Source organism: Eubalaena glacialis, chromosome 2, assembly GCF_028564815.1.
Source record: "Eubalaena glacialis isolate mEubGla1 chromosome 2, mEubGla1.1.hap2.+ XY, whole genome shotgun sequence".
In the NCBI taxonomy this organism is placed as follows: domain Eukaryota; kingdom Metazoa; phylum Chordata; class Mammalia; order Artiodactyla; family Balaenidae; genus Eubalaena; species Eubalaena glacialis.
Genome location: NC_083717.1, coordinates 53767746 through 53790165, shown reverse-complemented (window position 1 = coordinate 53790165; position 22420 = coordinate 53767746). Strand labels below are relative to the sequence as shown.

Sequence of the window (22420 nt, the reverse complement as noted above, 5' to 3'; positions counted from 1 at the left end):
ATCAACAAAATTTTTAGGCATTCACCATGTGCCGCCCCCCCAATCCCAATCTCTTAATCCCACAGGTGGGAATGTTAGTGGAGAAAACAACAAAGATGAATAAGAGGATAGTCTATGCTCTCAACTAGCTCCTAATCTGTCAGAGAGACTCATACAAAACTGGCCTCGGTGAACCAGAGGTAAGGGCTACACTGGATATTCTAGGGGACAAGATTTAGGAAAGGTTTCACGGTATCTGAACTGAGATACTACTGGTTGAATAAGAGTCTTTACAGGCAGAGAAGCAGAATAGCCTTCAAGGTAAAAGATCCACCGGGGCCAAATGAAGAAAAGCCTTTCAAGATACCATGAGACAGAGACCTCAGAATGTTAATAAACACAAGAATCTTCAGAGGTGTCAAGACCCATTCTTCTAGGCAAAGACTTTTGCCATTTGGTGTGCACCTTCAAGAACACATAGAGTCTTTGTGTAGCTCTGTTAGATAAAGTCCTGACACTGGTACAGCAGATGTCCTGATGTATCCTGTATCTATGGAGAAACTCCTCAAATGATCATAATGAGTGGCTGATAATTTAAAGTTGAGAAGTAGTGAGTCAGCTGCACCAAGACATAACCTTCAAAAGAGCAATAGAAGCTTACAAATTACAACAGAAAGGCACAGAAGCCCTAAAGTCTGTGTGCCAATGCAGATGTGGTCAGGTCCACAAGTAGTTGCTGAGTAAAAAGACAAAGGTACAGTCCCTAAATACAAGTGCATTGTTCTGGTTCAGGTCTTCCTTGGCAAAACTATCTATCAAAGATGCTGATCTCAACCCTTTCTCCCCAGATGCACTAAAAGTTGTGGCCAGAAACAAGGCTCTGGATCTCTCATCCAGCCTCAATTAATAGCACTTTCTAAGGCATTAATATTGTTGAAGAACTCATAAAAATGTGGATGCAGAGTATCATGTCACCTTTGCGTGAGACAATCAAATGTATCTATAAAGTAACAAGCTGATATTTTAGCAACTGCAGCAGAGCTGGACTATGTACATATACCTGTCCCCCTCCAAGGCGGCCACCGTGGGGGCTCTCCCACAATTGCCTAGGAAGCTTTGTGAGCTCGGTGCTGCTCTTGGGGTCTTTATGATGCTGTCTCATTCAATATCTACCTTGTTTACTTTACAATACAACCTAAAGTTCAAAATGGTGTTCCTAATTTTCTCACCTGCATTGTTAGTCACCTTAATTAATATATGTTCAAAAATTCCACAAAGGAAAGGAGATATATGAAATAGGAAAGAGAGAAAGAGGTAAAACAAAACTTTTTCAAAGAAGACTGTCTCAACCAGGCAATGATTCTCTTTCTGATCCTCCATAGTAAAGCCAGAATGATCTATCCTATGACTCTGAAGCAAAGAGCAGAGGCATCTGAGTGATCCAGGTTCAGGCTCAGGGTTTATTTGGGATATTCCTTTAGGAAGCTGGCTATCCTCTCAGACCCTTAGTTTCCTTGTGTGTAAAATTAGGGCAAGAACATCACAAGTGAAAAAAGAAAAAATATAAATTATACTACATTGATTATAAACTATTATTCTGCAAAGGAAACCATCAAGAAAATGAAAATACAGTCCACAGAAAGGGAGAAAATATTTGCAAATCATATATCTGATGAAGAACTTGTATCTAGAATATATAAAGAAGGTTTACAAAAAATACAAACAGCCCAATTTAAAAATGGGCAAAGGACTTGAATAGATATTTCTCCAAAGAAGATAAGACCAGTGTCTAGTAAGTATATAAAAGATGCTCAACATCTTACTCATTAAGGGAATGTAAGTCAAAACCACAATGAGATGCCATTTCATACTATTAGCATGACTACAATAAAAAAGAGAGACAATAACACATGTTGATAAGGATGTGGATAAATTAGAACCCTCATGATTGCTTATAGAACTTAAACGGTACAGCCACTTTAAAAAACAGTTTGGCAGTTCCTCAAAAGGTTAAACATAGTTATCGTATGACCCAGCAATTGCAATCCTAAGTACATATGTAATGCAAATGACAACTTATGTCCACAGAAAAACGTGTGCATGAATGTTCATAGCAGCTTTACTCCTGATGACCTAAAGGTGGAAACAGCCCAACATTCATCAACTTTATGTATGGTTAAACAAAACATGATATAGTCATACAATGGAATATTATTCAGCAATAAAAAGGAATGAAGTATTGATAAATGCCACAACAAGGATGAACCTTGAAAACATCATGCTGAGTGAAAGAAGCCAGACATATAGGACCATATAGTGTATGATTCCATTCACATGAAATGTACAGAATAGGCAAATCCATAGAAACAGAAATTAGATTAGTGGTTACCCAGGGTTAGGGTTGGCAGATTGGGGGAAATGGGGAGTGACTGCTAATGAGTACAGGGTTTCTGGGGTGATGAAAATATTTGGAAATTGATTGTGGTCATGATTACAAAACTCTGTAAATACACTAAAAACAATTGAATTATATACTTTAAATGCTTAAACTTTATGGTATGTAAATTACATTTTAACAACTCTGTCATAAGAAAAAGAATACCTACTATGTGTACTTTACTGGAAATTAAATGGCTTAATTCATTCATATCAAGTACCAAACATACTATCTGGCCGCAGATTTTTATTGAGTGTGTACTCAATAAAAGCAAGTTCCTTCTTCCTTTCCTTTCTCTCCTCTATGGTGACTTCTGTGCTCAAGATTCTGTAATCTAAGCATTTTTACCACTGAGCATATTTTAAAAATTGTGTGGAAGTCTTAAAAGCAATTCCAAAAGATGAAGGTAGAAGAGAGTTAGTTTTGCAAAGGAGGTGTGGGACAATGACTTTCTGAGGAAATCTGGCTTCTGTAGTGAGACATATTTCATAGGTCAGGAGCCCTTAAAGGAAAATGATTTCATAGCAATAAGATGAGATAGTTAAGCTCTCCTTTGGCACTGAGAGTAAGTTTGCTCTAGTTCCGCCATTTTGCACAGAGATTAGTAGTATTTGGCTAGTAAGCACAGGTGACTTGTCTCTAAGGATCCTTCTAAAAACAGTCGATGGGGAAAAAAGAATGGGAATTTGTCTCTGGAATTTAAAAGACAATGAGATATAGATGATAATTCCTTCTTCTAACCTTTCATATAATATTGGCTCTAGACCTATAGTAGATGTTATTTAGAGGCCCAATGAGTAATAATTTGATCACAGGGCTTTACTTTACGAAAAAACTTAAGCACAGAGTTCACGAATGGACTCTAGAGAAAATTAAGTGCCTGTATTAAGGGTGTGACATGCAGACTTTTAAAAATTTTGTAATTTGTTTCATAATCATAATTGAAAAGCAAAATAGTATTTTGAAAGTTGATTTTTGAAGAATAGAAAATTCAGGTATCTTAACAGAAATGTATCATCATCATTTATTTTTAGATCCTTTTCTTATTCTTTCTTCTAATCTTGGCAGAAGTATTTTGAAATGAAGTCAGAATGTATCAGTCCAAATGTACCCCGGAAAAAAAGGAGAGAAATAAAAACATCACATAATTAAAGAGGCATATTAAGTAACTCGTTCTCCATGAATTTATCAAAAATCTCAGTCTTTTGGCTCAAAGAAAATGAAAAAGTTAGGAGTAAATTTCAGATTTGGCAAAAACCTTATATACCAAATTTTGTGGGTCAGCAGAAGTACATTCAAGACCAGTACAAAAGCTGAAGTCCCAATGAAGTGATCCTGTGTCCAGAGTGATATTTAAAGGGCTCTTTGATTGTTAGCTGGATATGCTTGTTGAAATAAATTTAACACAGTATTTCTTTTAACCTAATCCTCTTACTATCTGCCATTGAAGTGCTTTGCTCACATTTTCACAGCTTCGTATTGTTGCAGCCAAGGACTCAGATCTCCTGACTTTGAGCTTTACAGCACTTTCCTCAATAGTACACTATTATGGATAAGTGTTTCCTCTCTATAATGTTATCAGAAACATACAGAATTAAATGATTTATATTTACTGAACTGTGATTACAAAAAATGTATCACAAATTTTCTTCTTTTTTACTCTCATGTAATTAATAGTCTAAGCTAAATAAGAATTAAATATTTAAACAACTGTAAATTTTTCTGAAAAAATAAAGAGGAGTGAAAAATAAGCTATGGTGTTTGAGTATTGTGGAATAGGTAACCCTTCCATTGGAAACAACTGGGAAAAATGGACAAAACTTAAATACATCTCCTTAGAGGCACTGGAGGGATAACAAGCCAGTAAGAATCTGGGCCAAGGTTTGGGAGAAAAAGTAAACTGGGAGAGGTGAGCTCCATGTTTCAGATAGCTGTAGTTTCTATAACAGAAAGATGAGAAGCTAAGTAGAACATCTGACAGACTCATGGAACAAAGGGAGCAAAAACTGGAGATAGACACCATCAAATAGGGATTCCAAAGAGCTCTGTCCAAGATGTAAAGATAAATCAGAAGGATTCAAGCATGCACAAGGAATGAATCTGAACTCAGCATTACCCAAATCCCAGAAAGTAAATGAAGCTTGTTCTGGATTGCTAATGCCTCTAGATGCCTGACAGAGGCAAGCATAAATTCTCTCGGAAGAAAGAAAACATCATCATAGATTTTGAATTATATCTATAATTTTCCCATGTACAATAGTAGCAGATTAGACACAGATGAAGAAAGAATTGTTGAACTGAAAGATAAACCAGAAGAAAATTTCCAGAGTGAAGCATGAAGAGAAAATAAAAAATTCAGAAAGCAAGGTGAGATATATAGAAGATATAGTGACAAGATCCAATGTTGGAATTGTCAGAATTGGAATTGGAACCCTAGAAGGAGAAAAGCAGAGAGAAAATGGAGGAAAAGCAATGGTGGCTGACAGAGCTCTAAAACTGCTGAAAGACCTCAAGCCAAAGATTCAAGAAGATCTACAAACTCCAAGAAGAATAATTAGAGAGAAAATTATATCTTGGTACATTATAAATGCCAGTGAAATCAAAACAAAGAGAAAAATTATAAAAGGATCTGGAGGGGGAGGAAAAACAGATTAATTTGAAAGTAGCACCAATTAGACCAACAACTGTCTTCTCAATAGAAACAATGGACACCAGGGAAAATGAAGTCATATCTTCAAATGGAAAAAGAAAAAATGCCAACCTATCTTTCTGTAACCAGGAAATTTATCCTATAAGAATAAATATGATATAAAGTCATACACAGGTTGTTTTTTTTAAAAAAAAAAAACCCTAGAAGAAATTTGACCAGGAGACTCACACTAAAGAAAATATTTTAAAAATATTCTTCTTTAGGCAGAAGGAAACATTCACAGATAGACTTGGTGGTAAAGGAAAGAATGAATAACAAAGAAAAGAGGATTATTTATAATTAAATCTAAGTGAAAATTTCCTGCATCTAATAACAATAATAATATGGTAAAGGGTTTAAAATATATATAAAATTATAATACATAATGACAATAGCATATATAAGTCAGAATGAGGAAATATGGAATCCAAATGTACAAAGGCCCCTCCAATGCTCGGGAATAGGTAAAAATACCATCTCAGATAAATTAACAGAAGTAATAAATACTTTAGCAAGGTTGTTCAATACAAAATCATTGTGTTCTTATATACCAGCAATAAATAAGAAATTATGTTAAGAAAATTTTACCATCTATAATAACATCAGAAAATATCACACATATAGAAAAGTTTAACAAAGATGTACAAGTTTTCTACACAGAAAACTCTAAATGTTATTGAGACAAATTAAAGAAGACCAAAATGAGAGATAAAATATATACAGATTGAAAGAATTATAACAAGGTCACTTTTCACTAAATTAACTAATACATTCCCAATAAAAAGCCAAACCATTTTTTAAATGAAAATTAATGATTTGATTATAAAAGTTTTATGGAAATGTAAAGGGCCCAAAATAATCATCAATAGTAAATAAAAAGAAAGGGAAGGAAGGATCTGTTCTACTTAAAAGCTACAGTAATCCACACAGTGAGGGAAGTGTACAAAGATGGATAAATAAACCCATGGCACAGAATACAAAGTCCAAAAACAGATCCATGCACATACAAACAATTTATGACAAAGGTGTTGCTGCAAGAGCAATCATGCTGTGTAAAATAATAAAACTTTCACACCTTTCACCAAAAAATGAATTCCAGGTGGACTGTAGGTCTCAATGTAAAAAGTACATTTTTGTAACACATTATAACCTGTATAAATTTGCATCCAGAATTTATAAATAACTTCAATAAATTATTGACAGGAAATTCACAAAAAAAGACTTGCATAGGTAATTCACAAAAGAGGATCTCCAAAGAGCCATTAGGGAAAGGTGCTCAGTCCCACTAGCATTCAGAGAAATGGAAGTTAAAACCACAAGACATCACCCAACACCCGACAGGTGACTTCCATGTGAAATATTAGCAAGGTCGTTTTGGGGCGAAAGGAACACTCAGGCATTACTGCTATGAATGTAAGTTAGTAAAACCACTTTGGAAAACAGGTTGGCATAATCATTAAGCTTGAACATTCACAATTACACTTTTAAGCATATTCTCAACATTTATGTGAGCATTCATTCACAAAAAAACAAGTACAAGAATGTTCACAGAGGCATTACTCATAATCTCCACCTGCAGTAGACTGGAAAAATAAATTGTGGTGTATTTACACAGTAGTATAGCAAGGAAAATAAATGAACCATAGCAATACTGATGGATTTCACAAACATAATGTTCAGTTAAAGAAGGTAGTCACAAAATAATTTAAACTCTACTATCCCATTCAATAAAGTTCAAAAACACAAAATTAACTATACTGTAACAAGATAGTGGTTTCCGTTGAGAAGGAGGAATGTAAAGAAATTAGGAGGGGTCATAGTGTGGATCTTGGGAGTGCCCACAGCATTCTACTTTTTGACCTGATGGCAGTTACACGATTTTCACTTTCTGATAATTCACTTAGTACTATATTTATAATTTAAATATTTTTCTGTATGTACATATACAGAAAAGTTATAAAAATTATCCTTAAAGTCATAAAAATCTATAAGTCTTTGTATTAAAAATAAAGCATGAGAAAAATTCTAAATCTTCCTAGGAGTGTCTGCTTTAATTAATTACATTCTATTAGAAGGTTCACCAAATGATGTTTGACAATTTACGTAAAATTTTCACATATTTCTTAAAGAATTGAGATCTGTTTGCTTTAAGGTCATTCAGCTTGATATTTCTGGCACATCCCAAATACTTCAGCAACACATGTATATTTATTATGTTTAACTAAGTAGAAATTAGATAAAAGAATTAGAAATTAGATAAAAGAATATTTCCTTTATTGAGATTCTGCTTGAGTCACTGGCTTAATTTCAGTAAGCAGAAAATAATGATATAATATTTGCTTTGCTAAGTTTTTTTGAAAGACGTTTTCAAACCCCAACATTTAAATAATTATGGCTTGCCTATCTAGAACAGGTTTAAAAGCTAAGTTCAGTAAAAATTTCTTACACGATTCCCAAACCTTGTATGGAAGGACAATATCTTTTCAGGTTTCAATCAAAAGAATTTCAAAGACTAATCTCAACTTGCACTTATTTTTAAAAATACATTTTCAGTATTTCCTGAAATTCAACCATAAACCACTAATGAGTCATAGAAAACTAGATCACACTTTAAAGTAGAAATCTGTGAACTGCAGTAAAAACATACTTTATTTGTAGGGTTAAAGCAGAAATGAAACATCAGGTAATCTCACATCTAGGTGACAGCAAGCTGCTCCCTTCTTTCATTGTTCCTCTTTAATCTGGTCTCCCTTTTCCTTCTTGGAAAGACTTCCCCACACATGTTTTCAGGTTTGGCTTAATTCTGTAGACTGTAGGTGCTAAAGAATGATCTGAGTATTCACTTTATAAACTCTTTCCTTAAAAAATATAGCTCTGAATCAAGAAGGAATATTGGTAATAGATTCAGGACTTTCCAAGAAATCCAGTGGATTTAAATAGTGAATGATATACCACGGATCTAATGAAAGCTTTCTTTTTTCTCTCCTCTGTTTGACTTTCAAGCAGAATTTGTAATTGAGGTTTCAGTATTTTGTGGGAATCCTGAACATATGGTTATGAACAAATGAATTAATTCAGAAGATTTTAAATGAATGTCAGATATATAAGAGAGTGAGAGTAATAACATGACAATTGATAGAGGAATGATACAGTCAGACTGTGACTCGAAGCTTTTCAAAGGAAAAGGATAATTGGCAGAGATGCTCAAGGAAGGCCAATCAGAGGTGTTGGTGTTTCAACTGTCCATTGATGAATGTACTGGATATGAATAGAAAAAAGAGGAAGAGAATACATCAAATGTGGGCTGTAATAGGAGCAAAAGTCTTTAGGCAGCATGCAGGAGTGAGTGGAGAAGAGAAGAGCTGAATGCAGCAACTAAAACAAAGCTTTGTGTTGGGGATGTTTGTGAGCTAAACTGAAGAAGAGAGGTTAGAGCTAGACTTGGATCCATGGTGAAGGAGACTGGATTCCTTGCTGCTGCAGGCAAAGGCAAGTCATCACAGGTTCTGGAGCTGAAAAGTTGCTTCATGAAAACAGTGTTGCATGACCACTATTTACAATAGCCAAGGCATGGAAGCAACCTAAATGTCCATCTGTCCACAGATGAATGGATAAAGAAGACATGGTTATCTATCTATCTATCTATCTATCTATCTATCTATCTATCTATCTATCTATCTATCTATATCTATCTATCTATAGATATCTATATATCTACACACACACACACACACACACACACACACAATGGAATATTACTCAGCCATAAAGAAGAATGAAATAATGCCATTTGCAGCAACATAGATGGACCTAGAGATTATCATACTAAATGAAGTCAGACAGAGAAAGACAAACACCATATGATATCACTTACATGTGGAATCTACAATATGATACAAGTGAACTTATTTACAAAACAGAAATAGACTTACAGACATAGAAAACACACTTATGGTTACTAAAGTGGAAAGGGGGTAAGGGAGGGACTAATTAGGAGTCTGGGATTAACAGATACACACTACTACATACAGTCCTACTGTATAGCACAGGGAACTATATTCAATATCCTGTAATGAACCATAATGGAAAAAATATGAAAAAGTATAATTATATAACTGAATCACTTTGCTGTACACCAGAAACTAACACAACATAGTAAATCAACTATACGTCAATAAAAAATAAAAAAACCAAACAGTGTTGCATGGCTACTAATTTGCCAGCAAAATGCAGGATGGACTGGAAGGCAGAGGCACATTTCTTGCCATTAAGGATTTCTAGACATTGGATGAATCAATTCTAGGTCCCTGGATTAAGAATTTGGCGGCCTCCAATCCCGACATCCGTTTTTAGAAACTTGCATAAAAACACTGCTCATCAAGAATGTACAGCCCATAGGGACTTCCCTGGTGGCACAGTGGTTAAGAATCCACCTGCCAATGCAGGGGACACGGGTCTGAGTCCTGCTCCGGGAAGATCCCACATGCAGTGGCGCAACTAAGCCCATGCACCACAACTACTGAGCCTGTGCTCTAGAGCCCACGAGCCACAAACTGCTGAGCCTGCATGCCTAGAGCCTGTGCTCTGCAACAAGAGAAGCCACTGCAACGAGAAGCCCACGCACTGCAAGGAAGAGTAGCCCCCCACTGGCCGCAACTAGAGAAAGACTGTGTGTAGCAACGAAGACCCAACGCAACCAAAAATAAATAAATAAATAAATAAATAAATTAATTAAATTAAAAAAAAAAGAATGTACAGCCCATTAATACCGGGAGGTAAGGGAAGGAATGACGCAGATGCCGTGGACAGGCACAGTAGACATTGTTTGTCATCCCAACAGCTACACGCTGTGTAACAACCCTTATAACATTAATATATAAAAGTATGGAAAATAATCATTTAAATAAAGCTTAAAAATATTAGTTTTTAAAATCTTTGTCAAAAAATGTATCAGGGTTTCCTATTTGTCAGGAACCTTGTGGATTAATTTCTGTCTTTTCTAGCTTTACTGTGTAAATTTGGTCAAATCATTTTCATTCTTGAACATCAGTTTTCCTATACTTTAACTTGGGCTAATTTATTTGTCAAGTACCAGTCTCCCAGGGACATTAGTGAAAAATCTCGAACACAAGGTGCTATGAATTATAATGTAGCACACCACTGTTATGTTTAGAAATCACAGTGAGTAATAAAGTTTTACTTCATTTTCTTTTGAGTTGTAAGGGGATCAAAATATTTTTTCTAAAGCCTATTTGCTGAGTCATGGCAGAAATGGAATAATTATTTGTTGAGGTGAACTAACTCAGTTATTTCTTTAAAATGCACTCATGAAACAAAGCTCCCTCCTTCTGGGCAAAGGCATACTTAATTTCCTCCCCAGGTACAAAGATGTTTTATGTGGATTTTTCTTTTAAAACATCATATTTTAGTACATTAAATATTTGAACATATAATGTTATTAATTTATATAGTATCTCTTTTGCAGAAATGATTCATTTGATTAGGGTTGAATACATACTTAATAATGACAGTCAAACTTCCTCTTGTAATTCAATAACCATGCAGTTTTCAAACTATTGAGTGGGCTAGATGCTGGGATATGTATTAGGGATACAAATATGAACCCCAAACAAGCCCTATTCTTAGGAAATCCTCAGATAAGCAATTAGTAGTCAATTACATCATGCTCAATAATCCAGGAGAATAATGTCATACATTTTCTAATATTTAAAGCTCTGGGCAGCCACTGGAGTGTCTATTCTCAGACTCCTCAAAATATGCCTCATTCCTGGACCCACGCAATTTAATTAATGAAAGCTAATCAGTGCTCACCCTATTCTAGGCTCTTTATTTATACTAACTCATGTAATCCTCTACAATCTTACCAAATAGATATTATCAATGTCTTTTTTTTTTCAGAGAGATCACCACGGGTCACCCTGCTAGAAGGTTCCAGAGTCTGGACTTAAGCTCCGGCAGTTCTGGCTCCAGGGCCTGAGTCTTTAAACCTCGTACATACTGTCTCTTGAACTCGAGCTCTCTTACTGTGGCTCAATTCCCGCTAAACACCCCACTAGGTAAGAGGCTACCTGATGTCATCCGGGGCACACTGCTGAATGCTTGCAGGCTGTGAGCAGTCCCACTGGACCAGACACTCCCTGTTCCCTCTCTGACCCAGGGTTCAGCCCCATGCCTAGTTCATGCCAGCCATTGAGTGAATATTCATGACTCCTTTTGTATGTATTCCCTGCCCTGCAGCCTGCAACCTCATGTTACCCAGGAGATGGATTAGGACTCTACCTCTTGGGAAACCACAGCAAGAAGCCATTCACAAGGTCCTCAAAGAGGCAGGACAAGGGAGAGGTGGGCCAGCCACAGAATTACACTTGCATGACCCTGAGAAGGAGCATCTCCAGAAACCTCCAGAGTGTTGTGTTTTTCCTAATCCCTTTTCTGAGAATTCTCTTTCAGGTTAGAGAATCCTTCAGTCCAGTTTACTGACTGAAATCTCATTAATTCAGAACACTTGTGTAAAGGAAAATAAATTAGTATAATATTTAATTTTGAAATAGTTTTGTAACAATGTGGCTTATGACGTTTCTACATAAGTAAGCAAATTAGAATAATTTTAAAGTGCAGGGTCTTTGAAGGATGGGAGGTTTATAACTGACTGATACGGAGCTCCTGGTGACACCCTGCGAATGCAGAAACTTGGTGAGCACAGAAAAGAGGACTCAACACTGCATTCTGAGGGCATGATCACTCTCAGCAGAGTTTAAGTATTTGCCCCCATTTCTGCAGTGTGTATCTTCTCCAGATGTGTTTAGGATATGTTCTGCCATATACATAGTTAAAAGAAAGACAGAGACTGCACCTAGAAAAAAGTGGCTCCAGTGCTTTTGAGCAAGAGGATTCAGGAAGGCCATTCTATGTGGTTGCAGTTTCCCATGGAAGCACCACACCCTCCACAGACGCCTCATCAGGCTTTCAAGGAGGTTGCATGAAAATGCAATAAAAGGGCCTCCTGGCAGTGCCCTAACAACCCTATCTGCAATCTTCTAGACAAAGGCAAGCATGGGCAGGACTCTTACACCAAGACAAGACTATCCCTGTGTTCTGAGCAGACCTCTGCTCACATCACTTGGAGCATGTAACAGTTTGAAACCCAGTTTTAAAAGCAATAAATCATTTTCTGCAACACATCACAGGGCAATTTTCATGGTTGTGGAAACTATTCCTTAATGATAAGCCCATGTGCCTTTTGGCCTCACCGCCCACCCGAGGTGAGCACCTCCGTGCGTACTCTACAGAGACTGCAAGCACATTTGCAGGACGTCTTGCAACACAGGAGAAGGTGGCACCGCATGAAGATGGACCTTAAACATTCAGGCTTCTGTCTCTACTTGCACGTCCCTTCGTTCTTGAGGCTGAGGTAGAGAGGAGAGAAACTGGCCCAGTGAGGACTGGCTGCATGTCCGCAGCATGGCAGGTATCCCACGAGGAGGGGACAGGGAGTGGGGTCAGCCGTGCCCAGGACAGGCCTCTCCTATGGGAGGGGTCGCCTTGAAGTCACAGGCACTGGTGGTCAATGCAGCACTGAAGGAATGCAGAGCTGTCACCTAAGCCATCCTGGGGAGGCAGTGTGTGGGCAGAGCAGGGGCCAAACCTTCACAGAGGAAGAGCATTTCGATTAAGCTGAAGAATCAGTAGAAGGTGGCCAGGTGAAGGGATTCAAGGTGGCCATGGGTCACAGGCATTCAAGCTAGAGGCTACAGGCAGAGAGTGCAGGCCACGGGCGTCATGAATGCTGGCACAGGACCAGGGCTAACCACCACCCACTTGGTGTGGTTTAAGCTACATTGTCAGGAGAAAGCCAAGATGGGAGATCCCAGCTCTGCCTTCTTGAGAATTCTCCACCCAGAGTTTGTGGTCTTTAGAATACCCTACAGTTTACGGAGTGCTTTTGTTTATTCTCTCATCTACAACACAGCATTCAGTAAGAACACCGAGGAAGCACTACCCATTGTGAGAGACATGGTTGGAACTTAATAAAACCTCAGCAAGTATAGACAGGAGAGTAGAAGATAACTACTCTGTCTTTGGACAGTTGAAACAAAGATGACAATGAAACCCAGGCCAGGGCAGCCTCCCAGATGATATTAGGAGCAGATGTCTGAAGAGGCATCACTAACTGCAGGTGCCCAGGTTCCTGGACCAGGGCTGACTGTCAGCCCAGAAGTGGGGAGAAGGTCTCTTACTTTTGACAGCACAGCACTTGCCTCCTCAGGTCTTCCTCCCTCTCCTTCCTTCCTGCCTCCAAGGCCATCAGTGGCCTCTTGTCTGCCCAGAATGAAAGCTGTTTATGTTATCAAACAAGGGTTGGTTAAATTCACCCTCAGTCTTTTAACTCTTCAATAACCAGTACAGAGAGCATCTCCTGGTCAGGTGCTCCTTCCTACCCATCAAAGCTTATCCATTCCCTCTAGATACAGAGAAAACGGTACAGAAAATGATGAAATATTGATGATAGTCCTTTTTTGGATGACCAAGCACTGTCAATCAGCAGCAGGGTATTTCACAATGATAGCATCATGGCCAGGCAGCCAGTATCCCTCCAGGGAGTATGAGGGGATGCAGGACTCACCTGTGGCAAAGACAACATTCCTGGAGACCAGACGATGCTCCACGATGGAGAACTGTGGGAGCTCAATTCTCTCCACTCCAGTAACAGCCTTATCACCACCGCGCCAGTAAAATTCAATGTCATCCGTGGTGTAGCCATCTGCCAGGAGAGAGAAGCAAGGACATGGCAGAAATGAAGCATTATTTTGTCTAAAGAAACTGTCACTAATAAAATGGAAGTAATAGCTTGCCCATGTTTGAAGTAAATTTGTTTGATGTGCTTGTCTATGAAAAGAAGCATCATCAAAGAACTAACTTTCGAATATTCTCATGTTACCTCTGCTGTCTGATTTGAACCAGGCTGAGAAACTGTGGAGGCAGAGTGCTCTGACCAAAGTTCTGTCTGCAAAGCCTAATGGTCGGGCTGGCCTCGACTTTGCACAGAAATGAATTAAAAACATATTCAAAGCACTGAATAAGATAGTTGGAAGAAAAAGTAAGAACTTGAGTATGAAGAATTCTGGAAAGGCAGCTCTCTCAAAAACTATTAAAAAGTTAAAACACTGAGGGTGAATTTGACCAATCAATGTTTGATAAAGTCAGGCATTTTTGGATGGTGTCATGAGGTGTTCCTGGCCATGAGCTTGGCCATCCTTAGAAATGCCTTTTGTAGGGACCCTCTTGGCCCTTAGAGATTTGAGCAGTGGTCTCAGCAGAAAGAGGAGTGGTCATTTGCCAGATTATAGCTCCAAAGCCACCTCTTGGCATGGTCTCATGCTCGCTCGGTAATTAATCAATGCTTCTTGAGAATGACTAAATAGGACAATAGTGTCTGATGTTATTTGCAGCACCCAGGAGTCTTCTAAAGAATTAGGTCAACTTTAGCGGTAAGGAAAATTAAAACTCACACCTGTAGAAAAATAGCCTATGAATATAAAAGACTTTTTTATTTGAACATATAACACAACAAGAGGCAGATACTAAATATCTGACATTAGACAAATAGACCAAAGCTGTGGGGATGACTGCCCCCCACAGCCCCTGCTGGCTCCCTGGTCCCGTCTGCTGTCCTCCCTCCAGGATCACGGTGGGCACACCTTTTGTCTCCGCCCTTCCCTCCAACTGCCTTACACTCCATTCTCACCTGGCGGCCACAGCGATCGCTAATAAAACACACATCTTACCAAGTCACTCTTCTGCTTAAAGCCCTCAAATGTTTCCCAATGCAATTAGCAAAACAAGTCCAAAGTCCTTAATAGGACCCCAAGAACCCACAGGACTGGTCCCTGTGTGCGCTGTAAGTACATCCACACCCACTCCCTCGCCCACACAGTCCAGCCCCTCTGGCCTTCTGGCTGCAGCTCAGATCAGCACGTTGTGCCCAGGGCTTACATGCCCCCCAACGGGACATCCAGATCTTCAAGTGGCTAACTCTTCCATACATTTGCATCTTGACTTTAATAAAAACATTTGCGCACGTGGGTAGTCAGGTCACCAGAAAACTGGGAGAATCCCTCTTCTGTTCAACTGCTTTAATCATGAATTCTCCGAGGGCGAGGGACCTCACACACTGAGGAAATCTCTTTGACAACAGACCTTCCTCCCCATCCTCCACCTTGGTTAAACATCAAGGAAACAGAATCTACAATCTCCAACGCCACTCAATAGGGCTCACAGTTGGAATAGGAGCTGCTTCCTCACTTAGATCCCAAATTTGCCTTTCTGAAACTCTCATCAACTCATTGGAGTTGTGTCCTCTGGCCACACAGAATCTACTTAACTTCCTAAAGTAGCCCTTCAACTATTGGGAAACCATCATCTTTCCCCTGAGCCTTCATACTAAATATCCTATGCATCATGCCACATGATCTCACGTCCCTCACCTTCTGAAAGCACAGCTCTCAGAAAGCAGGGCCGTGATGCCGTGTGAAAGTGAGGGCCACAGTGAGGGGTCTAAACACTGGCCTGCCACCAGTGCAGCTTCCCAGTGTGTTCATTCACCAAGGCGTTCACTTCTCACCATACATGCATCAAATGCGCTGCAAAGTCAGTCATTTGCCATCCCCCCAAAATTCAATACAAATACCGACAACCCGAAATCCAACTGAGGCTAATGATAAACCAGTCTACGGTGGGTCAGGAGAACACACACGGCAGCAGCCACATCAGGATATGCCAGGGTTGCAGGTCAGGGAGCAGGACATTTGCTTCTTAGACTATGTGGCTGCAGCTCTCGTCCCTCGCAGAGAAGTATCACTCAACACTGAATTATCAATAAGGCATCTGAATACTCTTCAAATTGAAGAAAATTGCCAAGATGTAGAAATAGTTGGCTTGTAAAGCTGAGCTCCTAATGGGAAATGAGGTTTACTCCAACTGCAGAGGGTCCCAGGAGTACAGCCACTTGTGCCTGATGAAGCACATCTTGAGGGACCGCCTCTCGGCGTCTGCTCTCTTCTCACTGAAGGGGTCGAGATGGAAAGCATTTGTCTTCTTTTATTTCAGCATAGCAAACAGACTCTCTTAGTCAGATCAGAGTGGAGGACTCTTTTATACTGAGCCCCTGTCTCTGTCTCTGTCTGTCTCTCTCTTTCTCTTGCCCTCTCTCTGTCATGAAAGTGATATTTGCAAAGTGGAGGATTAAACCTCTAATCTTTAGGATAATTAAAAACTATGTCAAGAAAATTATATATGCCATGCCAAATAATGATAAGAAGGCCTAAAACACAAAGTGGATGAAAAAGAAATACAGATACACACAGCTTTCAATCTCCAGAGTGCAGTTCTGCTCATCCAAAGGGTATCTTCTCAGGTCCATCATGCATGCTGCGGTTGTGGTGATTCTGAAACACACAGAGTGAGGGCAGATATTAAAGATGGAATGAGAAATACAGCAGAAAAACTGCTTCTAGATAAACACTGAGTAACCCTCAGGTAGGACCCCTTCCCCAAAGCACACCTGATTAAACATATTTCATGATATATACTAAATGGACAAGTTTTCATTATACTGTAGGCCAGCTTTATCCAAAAAAGCAATACATATATAATTATAAAATTATTGGGCTTCCCTGGTGGCGCAGTGGTTGAGAATCTGCCTGCCAATGCAGGGGACACGGGTTCGAGCCCTGGTCTGGGAAGATCCCACATGCCGCGGAGCAACTGGGCCCGTGAGCCACAACTACTGAGCCTGCGCGTCTGGAGCCTGTGCTCCGCAACGAGAGGCCGCGATAGTGAGAGGCCCGCGCACCGTGATGAAGAGTGGCCCCTGCTTGCCGCAACTAGAGAAAGCCCTCGCACAGAAACGAAGACCCAACACAGCCAAAAAAATAAATAAATTAATTAATTAATTAAAAAAAAATTATTCATGCAAACTTGCTGACTTTGGATAATCAAGGGCAGAGAAAGGGGTTTCTTAGGGAGCTCTTGTCTTCAATTTTTATTCTGCCTCCTTGTCTAGTGACGCTCTAACTTTTGTAGCACAGAGAAAACTTACCTATGGTAACAACGTTGATTAGATTACAATTGAATTCTTTGACTTTCAGTGTAAAGTGTTCAAGTAGCTCCTGATCCACAGGCTGCACTCTGGAAATGTGAGCCAAGCTTCTACTTGATTCTATTTTATTATAGTTGCCTCTTGGGCTAATGCTCTAGGGCTTTTCAACACAAGATCACCTACCTTTTCAAAGAGAATATTTGGCTTCTATGTTATTGATTATGAATCAAAACTGATTGGGTTAGCTTCCCTTGAGGTCAGCTGCAGCCATGGAAATAATTTATATCATGGCCTAAGGACAGTTAAGCCTCTGCCGTGCAATGGTTAAACCCATCGTACATGGAGATAAAACACTTCCAGAAACGTCAAGTTCATTTCCTACTCTGCCGAAAGCCTCATTTTAGGGAAACCAACCTACCCAAATCCTCTGTTGAAAATGCAACGATTAGGCTACCATGTTTTATTCTCTTTCTCGAAATCCCACCCCTTCTGCACCACAGTCCCAGCTAACCAGACTGGGCTGGGTCCCTGAATCAAGCACAGCCAACCATTAGTTGATCAAGCATATAGGATGTGGCCTGAGTTAAAAGGCAGAATGGAGCTAAAGGGATTCTCTTCCATGGGAATGAATTAAAGATGAGAATGGAGCTAAACTTGCAAGTTCATTAATTAGAGGTTTGTGATGCCATTTTCAAACTGGAGAGTCAGGAATGAGAAAGCATAACAGAGGTGAAGACAATGCAGAGAGTTGATGGTTTAGGAGACAGCAGAGCTAAGGCTGGGCCACAGCGCACAGCCTTGCAGGACATGTACGACACATCTCAGGGAGCAGCATCTCAGAGCTGATGTGGAAGATGTGTAAATGGCGGCCCGGGCCGTGCTCATTAAATGGTGAATCTTAAGAAGGAAGAGGTGAGAATATCTTCTCCTGAGATCCCTAGATTTACCTTGAAATCCCAGCCACATTCTAGACTCCACCCTTCTCGAAGCCCAGTATTGAGCTTTCTATAGACAGCCTTCCATGTGAACATTCACAACAAACCTTCTACCACTCAGGCAACATAAGCAAGTTCGGCTCCAAAACACCCATCAGACACCAGTCATGTGCTAATTATGTTGGGCTTGTCTCACTGAACCTAAGTGCCGGTGTTAAAGGAATAGGAGTAAAGCATGTCCTTCTATTAGCATTGGGTTAAGCAGCAGGTTGAGGAAAGTTCTACTTTTCAATGACTGAGAACAGTGAGGGAAAATGTCGGCCTATTTGCCAATCATGGGTCAACGCTAATTTTTTCTCTGCAAATAGCACGCAAGTGCCGTGCAGACATATGCTATAAGATCCACACCAATGATGAAACTGTGTCCTTTCCAAATGTCATAACACTTCCAATTATCATTCCAAAGAGGGGATTACATTCTATCCAAAGTCAACACATAGCTCTTTGGTATATTTTTCTACATCATCTGACTTCCTAGCCAACTGAAGTACCAGCCTCACACTTTGAAATTCTGGCATGTTTTATGGCAGGTTGTCAACCCAACATCCATACAAGATGCGTATAAGGCAAAATTAGAAGAAAGTTCTGCTAAAATTACAAATTTTTGTAAGTAAGAGAAAAAGATCTCTACTGGAAATGTTCAAATTTTTAAATTTTCCTACATGTTTTAGTACCTATTCACTTGAAGACTCAGTAACTGAGATTACCAGTTTTTGTTTGTTTTTCCTTATTTATTCCCAATTATCATCATTAAAATACATGCACACAAGTGCACACACACACATCCAAATTGTTTGGAGACTCACATGTATTGTGATATTATGTAGAGTGTTTCATAGGAATCATTGGAAGCGAGAAGCATGAAGCTAGTAGAATTGGTGAGTATCTTTAGTACAGCTGTTGTCCTGTCTTCTCGTTCTGGTATCATACTGGCTATCATATGGAGCCCTATTCCTATTGACTTGAGGAATAAGGTATAGACATCTATGCACTACTCTTCTTCCTATGGAAGAAATACACAGAAAACCCTCTTATGGTGGAAAGTAAGTCATGAGAGCCTACTCATGACACAGTGGAAGAAGGAAAGAGGTCTTTTTGCCACTGGGACAGGAAGGCAAGAAAAAAAGAAAGGGGGGAATAAAGAGATCAGGAAGGGCACAGCAGGCCAGAACCCCTCCCCGAGCCACAAGGCCATCATCCACGTTGGCTAAACTCATGACAGGTTTGGGGACTGGACCTTCTGAGTGAAATGACCAAATTTTGCACCCCTGGGACTTTGTAGAAACCATAGGAGGGTATTTCATAGTCTGCAGAATGAGAACTCAAGCCTAGTTAATGAAGATGGACCAAGGGCAGGGAAGCCCCAGTGACATTCGAGCTCTAGTTGCATAATCCCCAACACACATGCACACACACACACACACTCACACACACACCTTTTGTATTTTTTTCTAATCAATTTTATTTGTCCTGAGAAAAGACTTTAACCAACTTCTAGCTCCACTTCCATCTGAAAGCTGAGAATTCCACTCCTATTTCTAAGAAATAGTGGTGAAGTCAATAAGAAATATTGGGTGAGGAATTCTCTCCAGTAGATCCATTGTTTTTAGTCGTAGCATGCAGTCACATTTGAACTTTATGTAAGGCTGGTTGCGAGTTTGCTTTGGGCCCAGCTCCGTGCTCAGCGCTTGAATACTCATGCATTTAATCTCACAACAACCACATTGTAGAGATATTGTTATTCTTCCCATTTTGCAGATGAGCAAACCAAGGATCAGAAGGAGTAAGGAGGTCGGCAACATTTACAATGCTACTGGAAGGCACATGTGGCATTCAGATCCAGGCAGCCTGAATCCTGCACTCACTCATCTACCTCCTTGACACCTCTTCTGCCTTAAACTACAAAATATATTCAACTTTTAAAAGCCTACTCAGGGAATGAGGTTCTTGTTTTCAAAGAAGAGCGAATTCAGTAGAGAAACATGTTTTATATATATATATGATATATATGATCACACATATATACACACACAGAGATCATATACATGTATATGTCTCATATGTATGACAAATTGGAAATATACTACGTAAGGGGAGAAAATAAATATTTTAAGGCTACACTTGCTGCAACAGTAGTGACATTTTGCCCATTGTGGAATAGGGTGGAGTTTAATAGGTAGTCTTGCTATTATAAGTGATATATCCCTAAAGATATGTTTAAGAGTCAAAAGTATGAAAATTCGAGGAATAAATGTGAAGTTTATAAGGGCAGCATCATCCCAACAAGTTTAAAATCCTATTATGAGACACCTGCCATCTTTGGACACCATCTAGAAACTACTCCTGGGAAGAACAGCTTTTAGAAGGTCAAAGGGTTCTAACTTTGTCTCAATTATATCAAGCTTATGAGATGTACTTTGGTATGAGCACTTCCATTTAAAAATTTTCACCAATTAAAAAGAATATTAAGGGCAGACGCAAACCCTTTGTGTCATCCCACAAACACAGATTTCTCCACAGACCGCCTGGAGAGGCTGTGGTGGAAATATCACTTTTGGCTGCTCCGGAACACAGCTACTAGGTGGTGGTAGTATGCCTGCTTGTCAGCCGAAGTACGACAGTGCTCTCTGTCCTTGCTGGGAAAGGGGGACTCTGGGCAGAGCCTGGGACCCACGCTTACAGTGAATCACAAGGCAGTGCACACACTCTCTTCCCCACTTATACGAATATTTTAGATTCATAGTAAATACCAGAGAGAACAGAGGTTAAAATGTCCTTGACTAGCTTTCTCAGAGGCCTTGTAGAACTAAAGTATCTCAGCCCTGCTATCTCTCCTTTCATCACCCATTTTAGTATTGTCATTATACGTAGGATCATCTACCCTTGGAATGTCCTTCCATTTGTTGACTTGCAGGCCCCTTGCTTGTCCTCTGGGGAGCCTGGAGCAGGGCTTGGTCCCCTGCAGTCATAAGTGCCTAGAACCGCAGCCACGTGCACATGGCAGGTGTCCTGAACTAACAGACAGAGTGGAACTCAAGCAAAATGTGGAAAGGAAAAGAGGTGGCTTGGCCCTTCTTGGTTTCAATCCCCCAAATCTAAGAGCCAGAGGGGATACCCACCCTCCTGCAAGCACTCCCAGCAGGAGATCTGACTTTGAATGTTTACTCTGAGAGCCTCCCTGGGCTCATTGGTCAAGATGCTTTGATGACACTCTATGTGCTGATAGCCTGGTGGTCTCTAAATCCTTCGGCTGCAGAATGAGTCCTTAGCAGGCTGATGTTGATGCCCATAAGCTTTACAGTTTCCATGGCTGTGAGGACTGCAGCAAAATGCAGCCATAGGCGGAGTTCTGGCCCTTTGATCACAATCTTGTCAAACTAGCAGGACCGGGAGCAAGTTAGCAGCACCTCCTGTGTGACTTCTGGCTTGTACTGAGGATGTCCAAATGTCCGAGAACCCTGGGCAATGGTTGTTACCCATGGCCCCAGGACAGCAGCACACCCGGGGTATTGCCTTACAGGTAATCACTTAGCCCTCTGCAACTGCTCCCAGGTAACTTACACTCATCTCCATTCCTGGCTTCACCCCAGGTGCACCAGGCAGTGGAGGTATCTATCATTTTTCCAAGAATAGAAATTCAGATGTTAGGATTAAGGACCTAATCAAATAATTCAGACTGACCAAGCATCCTTCTAAAGCAAGTGCTTATTATTCAATGTGGAGAGGGCACAGGACATAAGCCAATATTGAAGTTGCCCCAATTTTTGTTTTATTTTACAATAAATATAAGAAGATACACGCACAGAAATGTCCAAAGGCCTCTGCTATGCAGATTCATTGAGGATGTTGCTGGGAAAATTGCTGTAGAAAGTTGATTGTGTTGGCAGCCCCATTCCTTCATCTTCCCCAGTATCCACTCTCTTTGCCATGTCATTTGCAGCTCTTCTCGCTAAAGAGGAGCTGTCTGCCCCCTTCTGAACATGGGCCAACTTTGTGCCTTGCTTTGTCCGATAGAATGTGTGTACTAACAGTCCCAAGCTTAGCCCCCAAAGAGACATTCTGTGTTTCTGGTCCCCTTGTACTTCTGCCTTTGCTGTGAGAAAACCACGCTCATATAAGTCTGCTGGTTCTAGGAGGAGTACGGACATAAGGGGCAGAGACCACCCATCCCTGGGGCTGTGGGTGAACCAGCCAGAATCTGC

The 22420-nt window shown here is 40.0% G+C and overlaps 1 protein-coding gene across 3 annotated transcripts in view; it reads right to left on the bottom strand.

The window, feature by feature from the left end:
• GABRB3 (gamma-aminobutyric acid type A receptor subunit beta3) overlaps positions 1–22420 on the bottom strand; it is a 221416-nt gene that overhangs the window by 19059 nt on the left and 179937 nt on the right. For all 3 annotated transcript variants that reach the window (XM_061181833.1, XM_061181831.1, XM_061181832.1), the window contains exons 5-6: positions 16488–16570; positions 13750–13887 (exon numbers count right to left, since the gene is read on the bottom strand). In XM_061181833.1, coding sequence (XP_061037816.1) covers positions 13750–13887; positions 16488–16570 — 221 coding nt within the window. The remainder of the gene's footprint in view (positions 1–13749; positions 13888–16487; positions 16571–22420) is intronic.